The 18605-nt window shown below is 58.6% G+C and overlaps 1 protein-coding gene across 7 annotated transcripts in view; it reads left to right on the forward strand.

Annotated features, from left to right (window-relative positions):
- PLXNB1 (plexin B1) overlaps positions 1 to 18349 on the forward strand; it is a 29595-nt gene extending 11246 nt beyond the window's left edge. For all 7 annotated transcript variants that reach the window (XM_046660666.1, XM_046660585.1, XM_046660506.1 and 4 more), the window contains exons 6-38: positions 47 to 147; positions 471 to 603; positions 871 to 1027; positions 1327 to 1435; positions 1512 to 1620; positions 2018 to 2704; positions 2847 to 2969; positions 3120 to 3242; positions 3659 to 3752; positions 3827 to 3999; positions 4163 to 4314; positions 5762 to 5867; positions 6047 to 6183; positions 6480 to 6656; positions 6883 to 7054; positions 7238 to 7480; positions 8220 to 8396; positions 8482 to 8630; positions 9124 to 9224; positions 9325 to 9542; positions 9658 to 9836; positions 9992 to 10058; positions 10294 to 10440; positions 11321 to 11489; positions 11797 to 11900; positions 11976 to 12060; positions 12283 to 12455; positions 12653 to 12813; positions 12910 to 13057; positions 15037 to 15101; positions 15244 to 15319; positions 16246 to 16320; positions 17603 to 18349. In XM_046660666.1, the coding sequence (XP_046516622.1) occupies positions 47 to 147; positions 471 to 603; positions 871 to 1027; positions 1327 to 1435; positions 1512 to 1620; positions 2018 to 2704; positions 2847 to 2969; positions 3120 to 3242; positions 3659 to 3752; positions 3827 to 3999; positions 4163 to 4314; positions 5762 to 5867; positions 6047 to 6183; positions 6480 to 6656; positions 6883 to 7054; positions 7238 to 7480; positions 8220 to 8396; positions 8482 to 8630; positions 9124 to 9224; positions 9325 to 9542; positions 9658 to 9836; positions 9992 to 10058; positions 10294 to 10440; positions 11321 to 11489; positions 11797 to 11900; positions 11976 to 12060; positions 12283 to 12455; positions 12653 to 12813; positions 12910 to 13057; positions 15037 to 15101; positions 15244 to 15319; positions 16246 to 16320; positions 17603 to 17707 (4995 nt within the window). In that variant the 3' untranslated portion in view covers positions 17708 to 18349. The remainder of the gene's footprint in view (positions 1 to 46; positions 148 to 470; positions 604 to 870; positions 1028 to 1326; positions 1436 to 1511; positions 1621 to 2017; positions 2705 to 2846; positions 2970 to 3119; positions 3243 to 3658; positions 3753 to 3826; positions 4000 to 4162; positions 4315 to 5761; positions 5868 to 6046; positions 6184 to 6479; positions 6657 to 6882; positions 7055 to 7237; positions 7481 to 8219; positions 8397 to 8481; positions 8631 to 9123; positions 9225 to 9324; positions 9543 to 9657; positions 9837 to 9991; positions 10059 to 10293; positions 10441 to 11320; positions 11490 to 11796; positions 11901 to 11975; positions 12061 to 12282; positions 12456 to 12652; positions 12814 to 12909; positions 13058 to 15036; positions 15102 to 15243; positions 15320 to 16245; positions 16321 to 17602) is intronic.
- The last annotated feature ends 256 nt before the right edge of the window (positions 18350 to 18605 follow it).

The following is an 18605-nucleotide window of genomic DNA, read 5'->3' on the forward strand; positions in this document are numbered from 1 at the left end:
TACTGGTGTTTGGATTTCTGGCCTTAAGTCCTCTTTGCTGTCACAGCTTCTCAAGGTTCCTGTGGCCTCCTGTGCTCAGCACCTGGATTGTGCATCTTGCCTTGCTCACAGGGACCCATACTGTGGGTGGTGTGTGCTCCTCGGCCGGTCAGTGCTCCACTGACTCCTGTCCCCTTCCCCAACTCTGCCCCTAACCCCTTCAATGCCCTCAATGCTCCTGCATAATTGCCCTGTCCAAGATTTCTGGTCCTTTGCCCTTGACTCTCAACCTCTGATCCCTGGATGCCCCAATTTCCTACCCTACCCCTGTCCTCCACCCTGACATTAGTGCCTTGCCAGGGCACATACAGCCTCATGTCCTGGTTCACTTGAGGATCCTACCCACTGCCCAGGATTGTAGGTGTCCCTGCCCTATGAACTCCTAGGGGCTCTGTGAGGGTCACAGGTGGACGCTGGTCATTCTCGCCCAGGTGCAGTCGCCGTTCTGAGTGCTCCCGGGGCCAGGGCCCAGAGCGATGGCTGTGGAGCTTCCAGCCTGAGCTGGGCTGTCTGCAAGTGGCAGACATGAGTCCTGCCAACATGAGCCGAGACGAGAGGAGGGAGGTGAATGACCAGAGAAGGCGGGGCCCTGGTGGGGAGGGCCCTGGTGGTGATGGGTTGACACCTTGGATTTTGCTGTCAGATACACCAAATACCACATGGCCTTGCTTAAGTCACTTCTCTTGGGGCCTCGCTTTCTCTATCTAATACTAACCCAGGCCAGAGGGTGTTTCTGAAGGCTCAGGGGCTTGGGGGTTGGGTGCTTTGCAAATGTGAGCCCTAATCTGCTGCCCAGTGGCTCCAACAGTGTGTCCTGGCCTCTCTTGGCAGGTTTTCCTGTCGGTGCCTGACCTGCCACCCCTGTGGCCAGGGGAGTCATATTCCTGCCACTTTGGGGAACACCAGAGTCCTGCCCTACTGACCAGTTCTGGTGTGATGTGCCCCTCCCCAGACCCTAGTGAGGCCCCAGCGCTACCGAGAGGAGACGGTGGGTGAGAGAAGGGGCCAGCCCCCGGGCCTGGGAGCCTCCCCCTCCCCCCATCTTCCTCCAAGGGGTGTGGTCGGGGTGAGGTGTGAATGCAGGCCAAGAGCCCTGAAGTGATGCTTTTCTCTGAGTCCCCTACTAGTCCCCACTGCCCTAAAGTACCCATTTTGTTCCCCTGACCCTGGGTGTCCCACTTTCCCCAATTTGAGTGCTAACCCCGCTCCGTGTGGTCTTGGAATGTTGGCTCGGGGTCTAAGTGCTCCTCCCCACTCCTCAGCCTGGCCCTCTTTATCCCTTTGCAGACCACGTCTCCGTGAGCGTGGAGCTCAGGTTTGGCACCGTCATGATTGCCAAAGCTTCCCTGTCCTTCTATGACTGTGTGGCGGTCACTAAGCTCCGCCCGTCTGCACAGTGAGTTCCTTACCCTGACCCCCAGCCCCTGGGCTGCCCCTTGGCGACCCCTGCCCCATGGCTGTGCTCTGTGCAGGTGCCAGGCCTGTGTGAGCAGCCGTTGGGGGTGTAACTGGTGTGTCTGGCAGCACCTGTGTACGCACAAGGCCTCATGTGATGCCGGGCCAATGGTGGTTAGCCAACAGGTGAGTGTGAATCCCGGCTGGGCCACACGGGGGGTTTTGGGGTCCCCATTGTGAGGGTTTCTCTGATGGCCTGGGGTCTGTGTGCCTGCCTGCCCATGTGAGGCTCTGTCGTGAGCACCTGAGCTGCTGTGTGTGACAGACTCACTGGAGAACGGCTGCCTTGGGAGAGGACATTTGTAGCTGAGAGGCAGGGGAGGTCTGGGCCTTGGGCCCATCTCGGCACAGACGCCCCTGGAGCCTGCCCTCCCCTCTCCTCCTTTGGAGAATTAATGGGCTGTTTTTGTTTCTCTTTTCCTTGGTCTCCTTTCCTCTTAATACGCCTTTTGCCTGCCTGCCGCCTGCTCCCACGCCTGCCTGCTGAGTGGCCCCTCCTGTCTTTCTCTGCCTCCCCCTTCAGAGCCTGCTTCTCTCCCCAGCCCCTCCTGCAGGAGTTGCACCCACTCCCCTCCCACCTGCAGCCCCTAAGGCCACAGTCATCCCTGCTCCTGACACCCTTCCTGTGGAGCATGATGCTCCCTCCACAGCCACAGCCTCGGACATCCCACCTAGGGCCAGGCCTTCGCTGCTTAGCCCGTGGGGTCCGTGGGCAGGTCCTGGCCCCATACCTGCCTCGGCCTCCACAGAGTCACCTCTCCATGAGGAACTTCCCCCTCCTAGTCCCCCCAATAGACCTGGAACCACTGTTACTGTACCCACTGACTTTGGACCCATGGCCACACCTGAGGACCTCTTGGCTTCTCACCCGACACCCTCAGATGCAGCAGCACTGCCCCCTGCCCCTGCAGACCCTGGCCCTGAGGCCCTCCCCTCTGTGATACCCCTGGATCAGCACCCTGGCACTGCTCCTGCCACTACTTTCCCAGGGGCCACTGGCTCCACGAAGCCCGCTCTGGACTGGCTCATGAGAGAAGTCGGCGAGCTGCCCGAGGCGGACGAGTGGACGGGGGGTGACACGCCCGCCTTCTCCACTTCCACCCTCCTCTCAGGTGATGGAGACTCGGCCGAGCACGAGGGCCCTCCCGCCCCCCTCATCCTCCTGTCCAGCCTCGACTACCAGTACGACACCCCCGGGCTCTGGGAGCTGGTGAGGCCCAGCCCAGGAAGAAGGCCTCAGGGGAGGGTGTGTGGGGCAGACCCAGCCTCTCGCCTGCCTTGTGATTCTGCATTGGGAGGGACTGAGGTGGCAGGGTAGGCTCCATAGACTACTTTGCTCTTGGTGCCTGCAGGAAGAGGTGACCTGGGGGGCAAGCTCCTGCCCTTGTGTGGAGAGCATTCAGGGCTCCATGCTGATGCCGGTCCATGTGGAGCGAGAAGTCCGGCTGCTGGGCAGGAACCTGCACCTCTTCCAGGTGAATGTGTCCTGCTTGCAGGAAGGGGAGCAGGAAGAGGACATGGCCCCAGGTCTCACTACCCGCCCCAGGGGCTGTGCTGGGGGCCCTGCAGGGCTCACTGGACCCAACTCCTGAAGCTGCCCCAACAGCTGTGTCCTCTGCCCCCAGGACAGCCCAGGAGACAATGAGTGTGTGATGGAGCTGGAGGGCCACGAGGTGGTGGTTGAGGCCCAGGTCAAATGTGAGCCGCCTCCAGATACCCGGTGTCACGTCACATGCCAGCAGCACCAGGTGCAGATCATGAGTGCCTGGGTTGACGAGGGTACACTGGCCTTAGCCTAGCTACCAACCTCAGCTGGCTGCACCACACTCATCCGAGCACAAGCTCTGACCTTGTGACCCCAAGGGGTCTTGGTACCCCATCTCTGACCCTGTGCTCTATGCGGTCCCTGCATGCCAGCTCTGACCTCTGACCCTATAGCTCTATGGGGTCCCTACACTCCAGTCTGCCTCTGACCCTGTGTCCCCATGGGGTCTTGGTAGCTCTAACCTCTGACCTTGTGGCCTCATGGGGGTCCCTGCACCCTAACTGATCTCTGACCTTGTGTTTCTACAACTAGTCATTTTGGTCCTTTAGCTAACCATCCCCTCCCCAGGCCTGATGCCTCCCCCAGCCCCTGGCTCTGACCCCACTCCCATTTCTCCAGCTCAGCTATGAAGCTCTGCAGCCAGAGCTCCGTGTGGGGCTGTTTCTGCGTCGGGCCGGCCATCTGCGTGTGGACAGTGCTGATGGGCTGCATGGTGAGCAACCTGGGCCACTGGGGCCACAGGGCTCCTCCAGGCCTCCCTCTCACATTCATCTCTGCCACCCCCAGTGGTACTGTATGATTGTTCCGTGGGACATGAGGACTGCAGCCGCTGCCAAACTGCCATGCCCCAGTATGGCTGTGTGTGGTGCAAGGGGGAACGTCCACGTTGTGTGGCCCAGGAGGCCTGTACTGAGGCTGAGGCTGTGGCCACTCAGTGCCCTGCGCCCCTCATCCACTCAGTATGTTGAAATGCTGGTGTGTCCCTTCCTCACTGCTGCCCTTGGAGGGAGGGTAGGGGTGCTGTGGGTCCAGGGAACCCAAAGGTGGGAGGCTGGGGCTGTCTCTCTGGGCTGCCAAGTGTCAACTGGTGGGTGGAGGTGAGCAGCCCTTGTCTTGGAACAGGTCGAACCACTGACTGGGCCTATCGACGGAGGCACCCGTGTCACCATCAGGGGCTCCAATCTGGGCCAACATGTGCAGGACGTACAGGACACGGTCAGGGTAGCTGGAATCCCCTGTGCTGTGGATGCTCGGGAGTACGAGGTCTCCAGCAGGTGAGCTGGCTGGACCAACAGGAGCAGGGCACACCCTGTGGGCTCCATGGTTGGCTTTCCTGCTGAGGGCCACCCACCCACTACACATCTGCCCTCCCCTCTCCCCTTTTCTTTTGGTCTGGTCACAATACCTCAGTGCTGGGGTTGCCATTGAGGCCCTAGAGCACCCACCTTGGCTTCATCCACAGATCTGTGGGTTCCTGGCCTGAGCTGCTGGGTGATCATTCCTGGTCCTAGGACCTAGTCACTGCTCAGAGCTGACAGGTGGCTCTGTCTAGGTGTTCTCACTTGGCTTTCTGAGTGACTATGGATGTAGTTGTGGTAGCAGGGTCCTCAGATCCCAGACAGCTGTGCCCAGTTCCTGGCCTTCCCACCAGCTACCCCTCAGGAGGGTAGACTTGGGGCCCATCTGCTGAGTGCCAGGCTGCTCTGTCCAGTCCCAGGGATAACCTGCTGCCTTCCCAGGGCTCGTGGCTTATGGAGGTTCTGGGTCATGGTAACCTGGCTGGGAGTTGCAGGGGCCCAAAAGTGCACCCAGGAGACATTCCCAAGGGGATATCCACAAGCAGCAAGTCCCAAACCTGGCTGAATATCAGGGTTCCCTGAAGACCCTGCCCCAAACCACCACAGAGCAGATCCTGAGACCCCACCTTAGATCTGGGTTCTGTAGGCCTGTGCTGAGGCCCTGTAATCTGTATTTTAAGCAAGACTTTGCCTAGAGCATGTAGTTTCCCCCCTAAATGTGTTATTCCTGAGAACTTTAGGTGCCTGTTTACACTGTTAATGATTCTAGAACCATGTGACTAAAGTAGTTTATGAAGTGATTTATAAAGTGATTAAAGTATATTCTGGCTGATGTCTCTCCTGGGTAGTTCACACACCACTTGTTCTGTTTTCTCAGGGTGTTCGAGGTGACTGTGACAATGTCACTAAGTTGAGCCACCACAGGCTTTGCATTCTGGAAATTAATTTGCCCCAAGCTTCTGTTTTCTGGCTAAGGACCAGCATTTTCTTAGATTGCTTACTTTCCTTTCACGGCTATCTCCAGACCTGACTAGAGGCTTGAGGGACATTTTTTTGTGAGGAAATCAGAGTTCCACCACTTTGCATGTTGTGCTCTGCACATGGTGATGGCGGCCATTTAGGCCTACTCATTAGTGCAGCCACTCGCCCCCAGAGCCAGCTTTCCAGGGATCCTGGTAAATTTGTGCCACAGAGAGAGATAAATTCCTCTTTGTTAGGGGGTTCAGGGGTTGGACTTGAATGATTGAAACCAGAAATATTCTCAGATGCCAAAGCCTCCCAGTGTGCCATAGGAATTCCCTCTTTGGATCTCTGTTAATTTTGTGGGGAGCAGGGAGACCATCTGATTTAGTGGGGCAGGGGGTGCAGCTGGGTCAGTTTGGGGCACAGCGGCCCAGCACCCCAGCTTGTCCTGTGCCCACAGCCTCGTGTGTATTACTGAGGCCAGTGGGGAGGAGGTGGCAGATGCTGTGACGGTGGAGGTGCCAGGAAGAGGACGTGGCATCTCAGAGCATGACTTTGCCTACCAGGTGCCTGACTGCTGAACTCCCACAGCTGCCGATGGGCCACCCGCTCTGGTGGCTCCTCCTGGCCCATCTGGTTTCACTTTCCTGGGGCTCCCCACCCCAGGGCTTTCTTGTCTGCGTCGGTCTCCCCTTGCCTCTGTTTCTGGCCTGAAGCCTGTCTCTCCCTATCTCCCTTCCCACAGGACCCGAAAGTGCATTCCATCTTCCCAGCCCGAGGCCCCAGAGCCGGGGGGACCCGCCTCACCCTGCATGGCTCCAAGCTCCTGACTGGGCGGCTGGAGGACATCCGAGTGGTAGTTGGAGACCAGCCTTGTCACCTGTGAGGGCTGCTTCCCCATTCTGCAAAAATCCATAGGAGAAGATGGAGGGGTGGGATGCTGGGGAGAGCAGAAGGGAAGAGGGTCAAGTCCACTCCTCAGAGAGTGGCCAGACCCTCTCAAAGCTGGGATGTTGTGGAGTGCAGCCTCCAGGGTCACCCATGGAGACTGCAGTCAGCCCTGAAGGGAAGTGAGCTGAGGCCTGAGTGGGTCCTGTGTCCTAGAATCATCTTTTTCCCCTTCCTCTGCCCTCTCCGGCCAGCCTGGCCTGGCTTCCACTTCTCCCTCCCTTCCCTAGGCTGCTGGAGCAGCAGGCAGAGCAGCTGCAGTGTGAGACCAGCCCACACCCCGCGCCTGCCATGCTCCCTGTGGCTGTGTGGTTTGGGGCCACTGAGCGGAGGCTTCAACACAGCCAGTTTGAGTACACATCAGACCCCAACATCACCTCTGCTGGCCCCACCAAGAGCTTCCTCAGGTGCTGGGCCCTGGGCATGGTTGCATGGCATGTGGCAGGGAGGTCTTTGCAGCTCCAGGGCATGGGGGTCTGTAAGGCTTTATGTGGAGGGCTGTACCTCCCATGTTGCTGCTGGGGAGAGGGGCTGTGTGGCTTTGGAACGGGGCTGAGCTAACCTAGCTGGGCCTGGGCTTTGTTTTAAAGCCTGGTTCTCATAACCATGAGTGGCTCGTGGCCTGTGTTTCAGTGGAGGACGTGAAATATGGGTCCGTGGCCAGAATTTGGATGTGGTACAGATGCCAAGAATCCGAGTGACTGTGGCCTTAAGAGCATTGCAGCTTAGCCAGGGGCTTGGGCGGAGGCGCCGCGTGATCCCAGAGACACCATGCTCCCCGGGAGCCTCCTGTGGCAGTCATCACGTAGGACACCCTTGGGCATCCACTGCCTGCCCTAGGCTAGCGGTCACCCACCTCACCCCACATCCCACCCTCTAGACAGCCATGGGTGGTGGGTACCAAAGGAAGCTATCTTCTTATCTTCACTGGGCCCCCTTTGCATGCCTCCTCAGCTGGCCTCCCTTGTTTTCTGTCCCTCTGCCCCAGTTTGAGGAGCCATGCCATGTGAACTCCTCCCAGCTTATCACGTGCCGCACGCCTGCTCTCCCAGTCCTGCCCGAGGACCCCTGGGTCCGGGTGGAATTTATCCTCGACAGCCTAGTCTTTGACTTTGCAACACTGAACCCCACACCCTTCTCCTATGAGGCTGACCCCACTCTGCAGCCCCTCAACCCAGAAGACCCCACCACACCGTTCCGGCACAAGCCCGGGAGTGTGCTCTCTGTGGAGGTACTGTTCCTACTCGGTTGAGACAGGGACCCAAGACCCTTGTGTGTGGTGGAGGGAGCATGACAGCAGAGCAAGGGCCAGTAGATGGACCTGGCTCCTTACCCTTAATGTGGCAAGGGCTGAGGGGGCTGATGGTGGGGTGCCTAGCCTGATGTACCTGGCAGGGGTTTGACCAGTCAGCCTGTCGCCTGGGTCCTGGGTCCTGACACACTCCATGGCAGGTGTCTGAATGACAGCCTGTAAATGGTTTGACACACGTGGTAGCTGGGCGGCATGGGATACAGTAGGTGCTTGGGCTGATGCCCATTTGGCAGCCTGACTCCTGCGGACACATACTTGGCACGTGTTGTAGGTGGGTACTCTGAAAGACCATAGGTAGAGCACCCATCATCACCCACCTGGTGGGCCAGCAGACACAGTAGGGGCTCTGGCTTTCTTAGGTAACTGGGCAGGATTGGGGGCAACTTTATAGTCTCCAGATTTTTAGTTCTGGAGAAGTTAAGACTCAAGAGGAAGGGTAGTGAAGGGCAGAGAAGTAGGGGCGGGCAGGTCAGAAGACATCTATGGGACTGTTGTCCCACGTGCAGGGGAAGAGGTGCTGAGGCACCATCAGCCCTGCTCCTGGGGATGGGTCTCAGGACCATCCTTCCCACATCTGGGGAGATAGGATCTGAGTGACCACCAGCTCTTCCCCTTAGGGAAGAGTTCTGAGTGATCTATCAGTGATCTTCTGTTCCAGGGGGAGAATCTGGACCTTGCGATGTCCAAAGAGGAGGTAGTGGCCATGATAGGGGATGGCCCCTGCGTGGTGAAGACCCTGACCCGGCACCACCTGTACTGTGAGCCCCCCGTGGACCAGCCCCTGCCCCGGCATCATGCCCTCCGGGAGGCACCTGACACTTTGCCTGAGTTCACGGTCAGTGGACAGGCCGTGGCTGAGCTGGGCAGGGCATCGGGCATGTGCCGAACCCTTGCTCACAGGTGGCTGGCTCCCCATGCAGGTGCAGATGGGGAACCTGCGCTTTTCCCTGGGCCATGTGCAGTATGATGGCGAGAGCCCCGTGGCTTTTCCCATGGCAGCCCAGGTGGGCTTAGGGGTGGGCACCTCTCTTCTGGCTCTGGGTGTCATCATCATTGTCCTCATGTACAGGTGAGTGCAGCCGGATGTGGCTGGGTTGGGGGCAGTTAGCAGGTGTGGCTGGGTTGGAAAGGAGCACACTACACCAGGGGTCAGCAAACATTTTCTACAAAGGGCCAGAGAGTAACTATTTTAGGCTTTATGGGCCAGGTGGTCTCAGTTGCAGTGGCTCAACTCTGCCATTACAGTGGAAAGGAAGCCATGTGCAAACACACGAGCATGGCTGTGTTCCAACAGATCTTCATTTACAAAAACAGATCATGGGCTGGATTTGGCCTGGTTGTAGCTTGCTGATCCCTGGGCTCCACTGTGCTGGGCTCCACAGGACATGGTTGGGTGTGACTTGCCTGGGGTGGGACAGGCTGAAATATTCTGGACTAGGCCATGGCTTGGCTGGGCGTGGATGGGTTAGACTGTCCTGGCTTAGGCAGGCCTGGGCCAGGGGGACCCAGCAAGGCCTCTGGCCTCCTGTGGCCCACCCCATCCTGACCTGGGTGCTGAGCAGGAGGAAGAGCAAGCAGGCCCTGAGGGACTATAAGAAGGTCCAGATCCAGCTGGAGAATCTGGAGAGCAGTGTGCGGGACCGCTGCAAGAAGGAGTTCACAGGTGAGGCTGCAGAGAACAGGCCCCACGCTCCGGGGCTCTGCCCAAGCCTGCTACCATCACACGGGATCCGCACCCAAACCCGGCCTCTTCTGCTCAACAGACCTTATGACTGAGATGACTGATCTCACCAGTGACCTTCTGGGCAGCGGCATCCCCTTCCTTGACTACAAGGTGTATGCTGAGAGGGTCTTCTTCCCCGGGCACCAGGAGTCGCCCTTGCACCGGGACCTGGGTGTGCCTGAGAGCAGGCGACCTACTGTGGAACAAGGGCTGGGGCAGCTCTCCAACCTGCTCAACAGCAAGCTATTCCTCACCAAGGTGCTGGCCCCGCCCCTCGCCCTGCCCTGCACTGGGACCCTCCTCGCGGCTTCTCTATCCCTCCATTTCTGAATTGGCCCCTCCCTCCCCACCTATCCCTTCTTCCTGGTCCCAGTTCATCCACACCCTGGAGAGCCAGCGCACCTTCTCTGCTCGGGACCGGGCCTATGTGGCATCTCTGCTCACCGTGGCACTGCATGGGAAACTTGAGTACTTTACCGACATCCTCCGCACTCTGCTCAGTGACCTGGTGGCTCAGTATGTGGCCAAGAACCCCAAGCTGATGCTGCGCAGGTCTGTGTGGCTGTTGGAAGTAATGGGGGCCTGGTAGCTGTGGACAGCTGGAGCCAGGAGCTGAGTCAGGCCCTCTGGGGCCTCGGGGTCTACAGAACAGAGAGCCCCGTGGCCCCACCTGCTGACCTGGCCCCTCCCCTTTTCTGTCATCCCAGGACAGAGACCGTGGTGGAGAAGCTGCTCACCAACTGGATGTCCATCTGCCTCTACACCTTCGTGAGGGTGAGGGAGGCAGAGGTGGCTGGGGCTCCCCTCTAGGGAGGGTCAGGACTCTTTAAATCATGCAGCCTCCAGCCCCCACGCAGCTTGCACACTCCTGCCCAGCATGCCCTCCGTCACCTTATGCTTTCGACAGCCTGTATCCTGTCCCATTCTTCAGTGTGGGTCATGTCCCATATACCTCTGCCCCATGTCTCTCACCTGCCCCTGGGACCCTAACTGCCTGCCACTCCCCCAGGACTCAGTAGGAGAACCTCTGTACATGCTCTTCCGTGGAATTAAGCATCAAGTGGACAAGGGGCCAGTGGACAGTGTGACTGGGAAAGCCAAATACACCCTGAATGACAACCGCCTGCTCAGAGAGGATGTGGAATACCGTCCCCTGGTAAGAGGGAGAGAGAGAGAGTGTGTGTGTATGTGTGTGGGTGTGGGTGTGTGCACGCACGCGTGCGCATGTGCTGGAATCTCTGTCTCTGGTGAGGTGAGGAGGGTGAGCCTGTGTGATTGTGTGTGGGTGTCTGCATCTGGGGATAGAGCTAGCCTGACCTCTGGCTGGATGCAGGACAGAGGCCTTTAGACTAGTTTAGTAGGACAGAGGCTTGAGGGCCAGACCTTGAAGATCAGGCCTCAGAGGGTCCCCAGGCGTGGGATGGGGTCAGGGTGGCCACAGCCAGGGTCTCGGGAGCAGCCAGCTCTGCCTGGGACCAGTCCACATTCTTGCCGTGCCAGGGCCTGAGTGTTGGCCCAACTGTGATCTCAGTGTCCTGCCTGGGATGTGGTGTGCCCACCAGGCCGGGAGCCACCCTGGCAGACCTGCCCATTGCTTCCCTCTGAATTGCTTTCCTCTTAGTGACCCACACAGAGTTCCTTCGGGAAAACCCCATTGAGGCTCTACCAAGCCTGCTCCTTTGTCAGGCTGGTGGGGACTCCTTGCTCTTATGCAGGCTTCCCTTAGGGGCCCCAGTCTGACTGCTGAGCCAGGAACCTGGGGACCCGAGTTAAGAGGGACTTGTGCTCACTCATTTTTTCTGCCATTCACCATATAGACATTTACTAGTGCACTATGCTAGGTGCTGGTGTCACAGTGGAGGAAGCCTCTATCCTTGGGGGAGGCAGGCAGGTGAGGAGACAAGAATTAGGGACTGTTTGGTGCTTGGAGATCAGAGGCAGTGGCTTCCTTATGGGTTGTCCCTGTCCTTGGCCTTGTGTCTTGGTCATCCCCACGTGTGGCATGAGCCCTGACTGCTCCCATGTGTCCTGTGTAGACCTTGAATGCACTGCTGGCTGTGGGCCCTGGGGCGGGAGAGGCCCAAGGTGTGCCTGTGAAGGTCCTGGACTGTGACACCATCTCCCAGGCTAAGGAGAAGATGCTGGATCAGCTTTATAAGGGAATGCCTCTTGCCCAGCGGCCAGACCCTCGCACCCTGGATGTCGGTGAGGGTGGAGGGGAAGGGTGGCCTGGGGGCCTGAGCCAGAGCTAAGCCTGGGCTGGCTCTTGACCAGCTCCGCAGAGGCATTGCCCAGTGGGAGTGGGATGTTGGGAGTGGGGCTGAGGTGGGCTGTGGAACACCTCTACAGGGATGACCTCTCACGTGGTGAGGGGCCTCTGCTCTTGGTCTTTGGAGAGGTTGGGTGAGGCTGCCCCCAGTGGAGAGGCTGGTGTCCCTGTGGAGGAGAAGACAGGTTCCTGAGGGAAGGGTGTCCTGGAAGCCCTGGACCTAGTCCCACCTTGCCTTTGCAGAGTGGCGGTCTGGGGTGGCCGGGCACCTCATTCTTTCTGACGAGGATGTGACTTCTGAGGTCCAGGGTCTTTGGAGGCGCCTAAACACCCTGCAGCATTACAAGGTGGGAGGGGTAGGAGCTGGAGGGAGGGTGTGGTGGGTTGGGGCTGGTGGAGGGGTCACCAGCTGTGGTCAGCAGGTTCCAGATGGAGCAACTGTGGCCCTGGTCCCCTGCCTCACCAAGCATGTTCTCCGGGAAAACCAGGATTATGTCCCTGGAGAGAGTGAGTACCCCTACCCCCATCATGGTCCTCTGCCCTGGCTTTGCCCAGTCCCCAGTAATGGGGGAGGGTCCCCTAGACCTTGTGGTGGGTTTATGTCTACTTCCCTTCCACCCAGAGAAGCCCTCAACCAGGTGCCCCAACTCCTGGGAATAGGCAGGAGCTTGGGGGTCCAGGGAAGGTGGCACCTGATGATGGGTGACAAGCTGTGGGGTCTTGGCACAGGGACCCCAATGCTGGAGGATATAGACGAGGGGGGCATCCGGCCCTGGCACCTGGTGAAGCCAAGTGAGGAGCCAGAGCCGCCCAGGCCTCGGAGGGGCAGCCTTCGGGGTGGGGAGCGTGAGCGAGCCAAGGCCATTCCTGAGATCTACCTTACCCGCCTGCTGTCCATGAAGGTGGGCCAAGGAGGACAAGTCAAGGCTCGGGGCAGGGACAGGACAGGTGGTGGGGTCTGGGCTGGCGGGAGAAGAACCACTTGTGGGATTTGGGGGGGTGGTGCCCACACAGGCCTAGTGCCCTGAGGTGTTTGAGGCTGGGCTGGTACCAAGGTGCCCTTGCTGACCGCAACTCTTGTGCTTCCTCTCCTCTGCAGGGCACCCTGCAGAAGTTTGTGGATGACCTGTTCCAAGTGATTCTCAGCACCAGCCGCCCCGTGCCCCTTGCTGTTAAATACTTCTTTGACCTGCTGGACGAGCAGGCCCAGCAGCATGGCATCTCTGACCAGGATACTGTCCATATCTGGAAGACCAACAGGTGGGGGTGGGGGTAGGGTCAGGTGGGCCAAGCGTGTGTGGGATTTTCTCCCTTGCCTCCCAGCACACTCATTGGCCACACCTGCCCCACCCGCAGCTTGCCACTGAGGTTCTGGATCAATATAATAAAAAATCCACAGTTTGTGTTCGACGTACAGACATCTGATAACATGGATGCTGTCCTCCTGGTCATTGCACAGACCTTCATGGATGCCTGCACCCTGGCTGACCACAAGCTGGGCCGGGTAAGCGGGTCTGCGTGGACACAGAGGGCATGGGTGGAGTGGGGCAGTGTGGGCTGGGGATGGTCAGTGCTGAGCATGCACGCAGATTCCAGGCTTTCCTGAGAATGTTAAGGAGGAGGGCCAGGGAAGGCTGGGCTTTGTCCCTGGGCTCCCTAGGAACTGGTGGTGCCCCAGTCTTCAGGGATGAGCAAAGGCAGGGGACACTGTACTGTGTGACAGGGTTAAGACGTGGCAGCTGTGGCTAGGGTGTAGCATGGTGGTGAGTGTGGCAGGAGGCCAGGGTCTCTTGGCAAGGACTCACCCTGATGGCAATGGGGAGCCACTGAAGGCCTGGGAATGGGGGTGTGTGGTCAGACCTAAGAGAGGCGGACCCTCCTGGCAGTTGTGCCATGGATGGACTGGAGCCTGGAGTCCAGAGAGGAAGCTGTGCTGTCCTTGGGTCAAGCAGTGGCCAGGTTCAAGCTGGGACAAGAGGGTACAGGGTGGGCAGAAGCTGTGGGTTGGATGTGGGGGATGAGGAAGAAGGAGGGGTCACTAATGATCCCTGGGCCTCTGGCCGTGGTGAGTTGGGACTTAGAGGAGGTGAGCCTGAGGTGGCGGTGGCCTGCCAGGTGGTTTCCAGATGGAGATGTGAGCTCTACATTCGCAGAGCAGCTCCAGGCTGCCTGGTGGATTTGATTCCTGAGGGCGGTGGGGGGGCCGTGCCTGCCAGTGCAGTATGGAGAGGAGAGTCCAGAGGAGTGCCACGCATGGAGGGAATGCTGACGAGGGGAGCTAGAAAGCAGAGAGAAGTGGTCAGGGCTGTCTGGTGGCACAGCAGAAGGTGGGGGTGTGCTGCCACAGTAGTCAGAGCCCAGAGAGTCCCATGACAGATATGGGGTCACCGCTGTGACTGCTCAGGCACCCGGTGGGCGGGACACTGGTGGCTCCGCAGGTCCGTGAATGGGGCTCTGCTTAGCCCAGTCCCCTGGGCCACAGTTGGCTTGTGACCTCTTGAGAGATATATCCCTAGACCTCTGTGAAGAAACAAAATGGAAAGTTCCACGCTGTAGTGCGGTCTCTTGGAAGCCACTTTTGCTTTGCGTGCTCTCATCACTCTGCCTACGATGAGCTGAGAACCACAGGGCCACACCAGGACCCAGGGCCACCTCCAGGGGTGGATGCTATATGGTGGCTGGGTTTTTTGCTCCATCTTCACATTGCCTCCCCTTTCCAGCAAAACTGCAAGTGCTTTTTGGGTAGCTCAGGAATAGTCCAAATCAGGAATGCCAGGGTTCCCATGGAGAGATGGTGAGAGGGCATGCATCCTGCCTCAGGCGCAGGGCTTGCGTCCCTGCTTACGGAGTGGGGAGCAATCTTGCCTCACTCTCCCAGCAGCTTAAGGATGAGGCAGCAGGTCCAGAGGATGGAAGTGTGCTGCCCAGAGCCCACAGCCGCCGGGGCAGAGTGGGATTGGAACCTAATTCAGTGGTAGAGGATGTGTCTGGGTGTATTTCAAAGTCCTGTTTCAAATCCCAGCTTGGCCATTCAGGAGTGAGGTGGTCTGGGACAATTTACTTAATTTTCTGGGGCCGTTTCCTGATTCTTAAAATGATTTCATGGGGATAAAGACCACGTGGAGAAGCAGCATTAGGGCTCCATGTGGCTCTACACCCTTCCGCCCTGCATGCTAGTTCCTTGCTGGATCCAGGAGCTGAGAGTAATGAATCCAGGAGCTTGGAGTAATATGGGGAGAAACTTGAGTGACAACACCAGAGATTGGCCGTGGGTGGAGGGGAGGGAGCTGAGGCGGTCCTTGCAGAAGGAAATGGGCTAGGGTGACCATCCATCCCAGTTTGCCTGGGACTGAAGTGGTTCCTGGGGTTTGGGACTTTTGGTTTTAAAACTGAAACAGTGCTGGGAAGATTGGGACAGATGGTCACCCTCATAGGGGCTCTCATCCTTCTCTTCCCTTTCACTCCTTGCCTGCTGGTGCCTAGGACTCCCCCATCAACAAACTTCTGTATGCTCGGGATATTCCCCGTTACAAACGGATGGTGGAAAGGTACGAGGGCAGGAGAGTGGGCCTGGGGAGGATGAGTGGACAGCATGGTGGGTCTTTACAACTGAGGCCCCAGTGTGGGCCCTGCTGGGGTGAGGAATGGGTTTGTTTTCCTAGCGGCTGCTGTACCTCTGATCTCTGGCAGATACTACGCAGACATCAGACAGACCATCCCCGCCAGTGATCAAGAGATGAACTCCATCCTGGCTGAGCTGTCCCGGGTACGGCCCTCTGTTTTTTGGGTTGGGCACAGGCCTCCTGCCATGAGGGTCCTGCCCCCTTCACACTGCTCCTTTGCAGGGAAGCCCTCGGGACCTCAGCAGAATGTTCCAGTTGCCACTGTAAAAGACCAGGGCTCCCAACATCTCATCACAGATGAGCAGGGTCTTGTCCTGGCAGCTGCCACCTAACCTGACTCAGCCAGGCACTTTGGGTGCCTGCAGCCTTGTTGGGGTCTGTGGACAATGGCTCCAAGGTGGCGAGGTGGCTGGGGTCAGCCCAAGGACTGCCTGACTCCGCCTGCCCTTGTCTTCCTGCTGCTCTGCTTTCCTCAGTGGTGCAGACATGCCCCAACCTGCTCCTGAAACAGCCCCTAGACATACACTCCAGGGAACTAGAAAGAATGTTTCTGAAACAACAATGATGAAGGTCGTGTCCACAATAATAGCAGCCGTGATTTTAGGTGTTGCTGGGTGTGGGGTGCCTTGATTATCTTCTCATTTGATCCCCAGAAAAGCTCCATAAGTTAGGTGATGTCAACTCCACAGTCCTGACAAGGCTCAGATGTCCCTATGGAGAGGTCTGGATGTGACCCAGGAAAGACTTGAGGGAGATCAGAGCAGAACTACCCTGGGTCGCAGCCTATGAACAGAATCTGTCGTGCTTGGCTCTGCAGTCACCTGGGATGACAGAGGGTCCCACCTGGAGCCTCGAAGGGGAGAGAGGCAGGGCCCCAGTGGAAACCTCAGGCCCTACTAAAACTGCAGACCTGGGACCTTGGTCTGTAGAGGGCTCTGCTTCCTACTGCAGGCCTGTCCCTTCCTCCACCTCCCAGAACCCCTCTCCCACTCCCCTTTCCCTGGGTCCTGGGCCTCCTCAGGTGTCTGGCAGCACCCCTCATCTGTCACCTCTCCTCTGTCCTCCCTAGAACTACTCTGGAGACCTTGGGGCGCGAGTGGCCCTGCACGAACTCTACAAGTATATCAACAAATACTACGACCAGGTGGGCAGAACCCTAGGGTGGCCAGGGAGATGGGTGTGAGAGGGCATCTGGCCCTGTAACTGGAGTGGGGCCTTCAGGTTTCCCCGGGCACAGAGTAGGGGAGGGGCTGGGCCCTGGGCTCTGGTGGCCTTTTCCAGGCGTGCTTCCAGGTACTAGCTGTGCTCTTACCTGTCCCCACCCTCCCCATCCAGGCTTCTCAGCAGGGCTCCTTGGCACGATGGTGGGGGCAGCTGGGGATCTGCCAGGGCCTGGAGATGGTGTACAGGAAGTGCTGGGGGGGGACACACAACTGCCATCTCTGCTCAACCTTGCCCTGGCTCAGATCCCTACCTGAGTTCCTGGGTGGTAGTGTGCTGTGCATGGCCGTGTCTGTGGGTGCTGGTCCAGAGGAGAGTCCAGGCACAGGGCCAGGGGTAGCTGAGGGCACAACAGAGCCAGTGAGGGGGCTTTCTAGGAGATATCTGGGCTGGGCCTCAAGAACAGAGCACCCACTGGTCAACCTCCTGAATGCCTGCCACATCAGACATTTGCTTCCACCTGCCACGTGGCTGCTGCTCCTTTGAGATGAGGAGCCTGCCTGTGGCCCAGGCCTGGAGTGAGGACAGTCATTTAACAAACGAGTGATGCACAAGTGTGAGGTCCAGGCTCTGCGGCCTTGCCCTGAATGCTGTGGGCTTGGCAGGGGTGTGTGATGCATTGCATACCCTCTGGAGACATGGCGGGCGATCCCCTCCCGGTTCCCAACCGTTCCCTCTGTGGCAGCCCCCATTTGTGGTTATGTAATTGTTCATGTTTAGTTAGAATATGTCCGCTACCAGTGAGCCCCACGAGGGCACAGATCACGTCTGACCTGTCATTGTTGGGTTCTTGCTCCTTGCCCAGCCCCTGGCATATAGGAATTCAGGAAATGCTTGTTGCCTGTGGGTGGGGGAGCCCGGATGCTGGAGCAGAGCTTCTAGGGGGTTTGTGGGGAGAAGGCCAGCATGGTGGGTGAGGCTGGCCTCTACTCAAAACAATCTTGCCAGGGGAGGTGGATGTTTGTTACCATGAATGCTAGGACTGAGTAAAGTACTTCATTCCCTACCTCACTAATCCTCACAACCCCATGGCAGCTTTGCTATTGTTATTCCCTCCCCTGGCAAGGCCCTGGGGTCACACAGGAAGTAAGTGAGGTGGTACCCCCAATTGTGCTGCGGTATCTGAGGAGGCCTGTTGAGTCTGCATAAAGGCAGACATGTCAGCTGGCCATTTCTCCCTGACGATGTGGGGTTCTGTGTTTCAGATCATCACTGCCCTAGAGGAGGACGGCACTGCCCAGAAGATGCAGCTGGGCTATCGGCTCCAGCAGATCGCAGCTGCTGTGGAAAACAAGGTCACGGATCTGTAGGGACTTGGCAAGCCCCGGCCTGCTGTTGCCTCAACCCTCCCTGGGCAGCCCTGGAACCGCGAGGGAGAGACCACCTTCTTAGATGCCTGTAGTGCCTGAGAAGCAGAGTTAGTGGAAGGTGGCTCCCAGCCTCCTGGTGGCTCTGGCCTGGGCCCTGCTGGACCCACCTCACGGGTCTGGGGCCTTGAGGCTGATGGGGTGGTGCCCAGCCTGCTCCCCGAGCCCAGTGACCTTGTGGGCTATTTTCTGTGTGACGTCAGTCTGCGGGGAGTCAGGGACTAAGGGCTTCCAGAGAGTGGCTGGAAGAGCCTCCAGCCCCTGGGGAGACTGTACTGCTCTTGAACACTGGCCTTTATCCCACTGGGATTCAGAGAGGAAGGAGGGCCCCTACCTCCTGACCTGTCCTCCTCCATCATCCCTGACCTCATGTTAGCTGCCTCTGGCCTTGCTGCTGCCACGTTCCTAGGTCCGAGAGATGAACGCCTTTCCTAGGCCACTGCAAACTGACCCCTCAGCAGGGCTGGGTGCCTCAGGACCACCTTGCCTCAGAGGCAGCAGTGGTGAGGGGCATCTGGTGCAGGGGGGCCGTGGGGAGAGTGGTGGCCCCACTGACCCAGCTCTTCATTAAAGGATAACACACTGCATGGCGTCTGGTATGTGGACTCGGCTCAGTCCCTCCCTTAGGGTAAGGGTGGCAGCTGTGCCTGGCAGGCACCAGGAGGAGGTGGGATCTGCACCCTTGGGACATCTCCTGGCCCCCATGTAATGCCCTAGACTGCAGGGCTGGCTGGGCTCTCCTTGGCTCCTGGGCCCGGCTTGCTGGGGTCAGAGCTTTTGTGAAGGAAGCAAGAACCCCATCCAGGACAGGGCTGGAGGTCTCAGCAGAGGTAGAGGGGTC

The sequence above is a fragment of the Equus quagga genome, chromosome 1, assembly GCF_021613505.1.
Source record: "Equus quagga isolate Etosha38 chromosome 1, UCLA_HA_Equagga_1.0, whole genome shotgun sequence".
Lineage (NCBI taxonomy): Eukaryota > Metazoa > Chordata > Mammalia > Perissodactyla > Equidae > Equus > Equus quagga.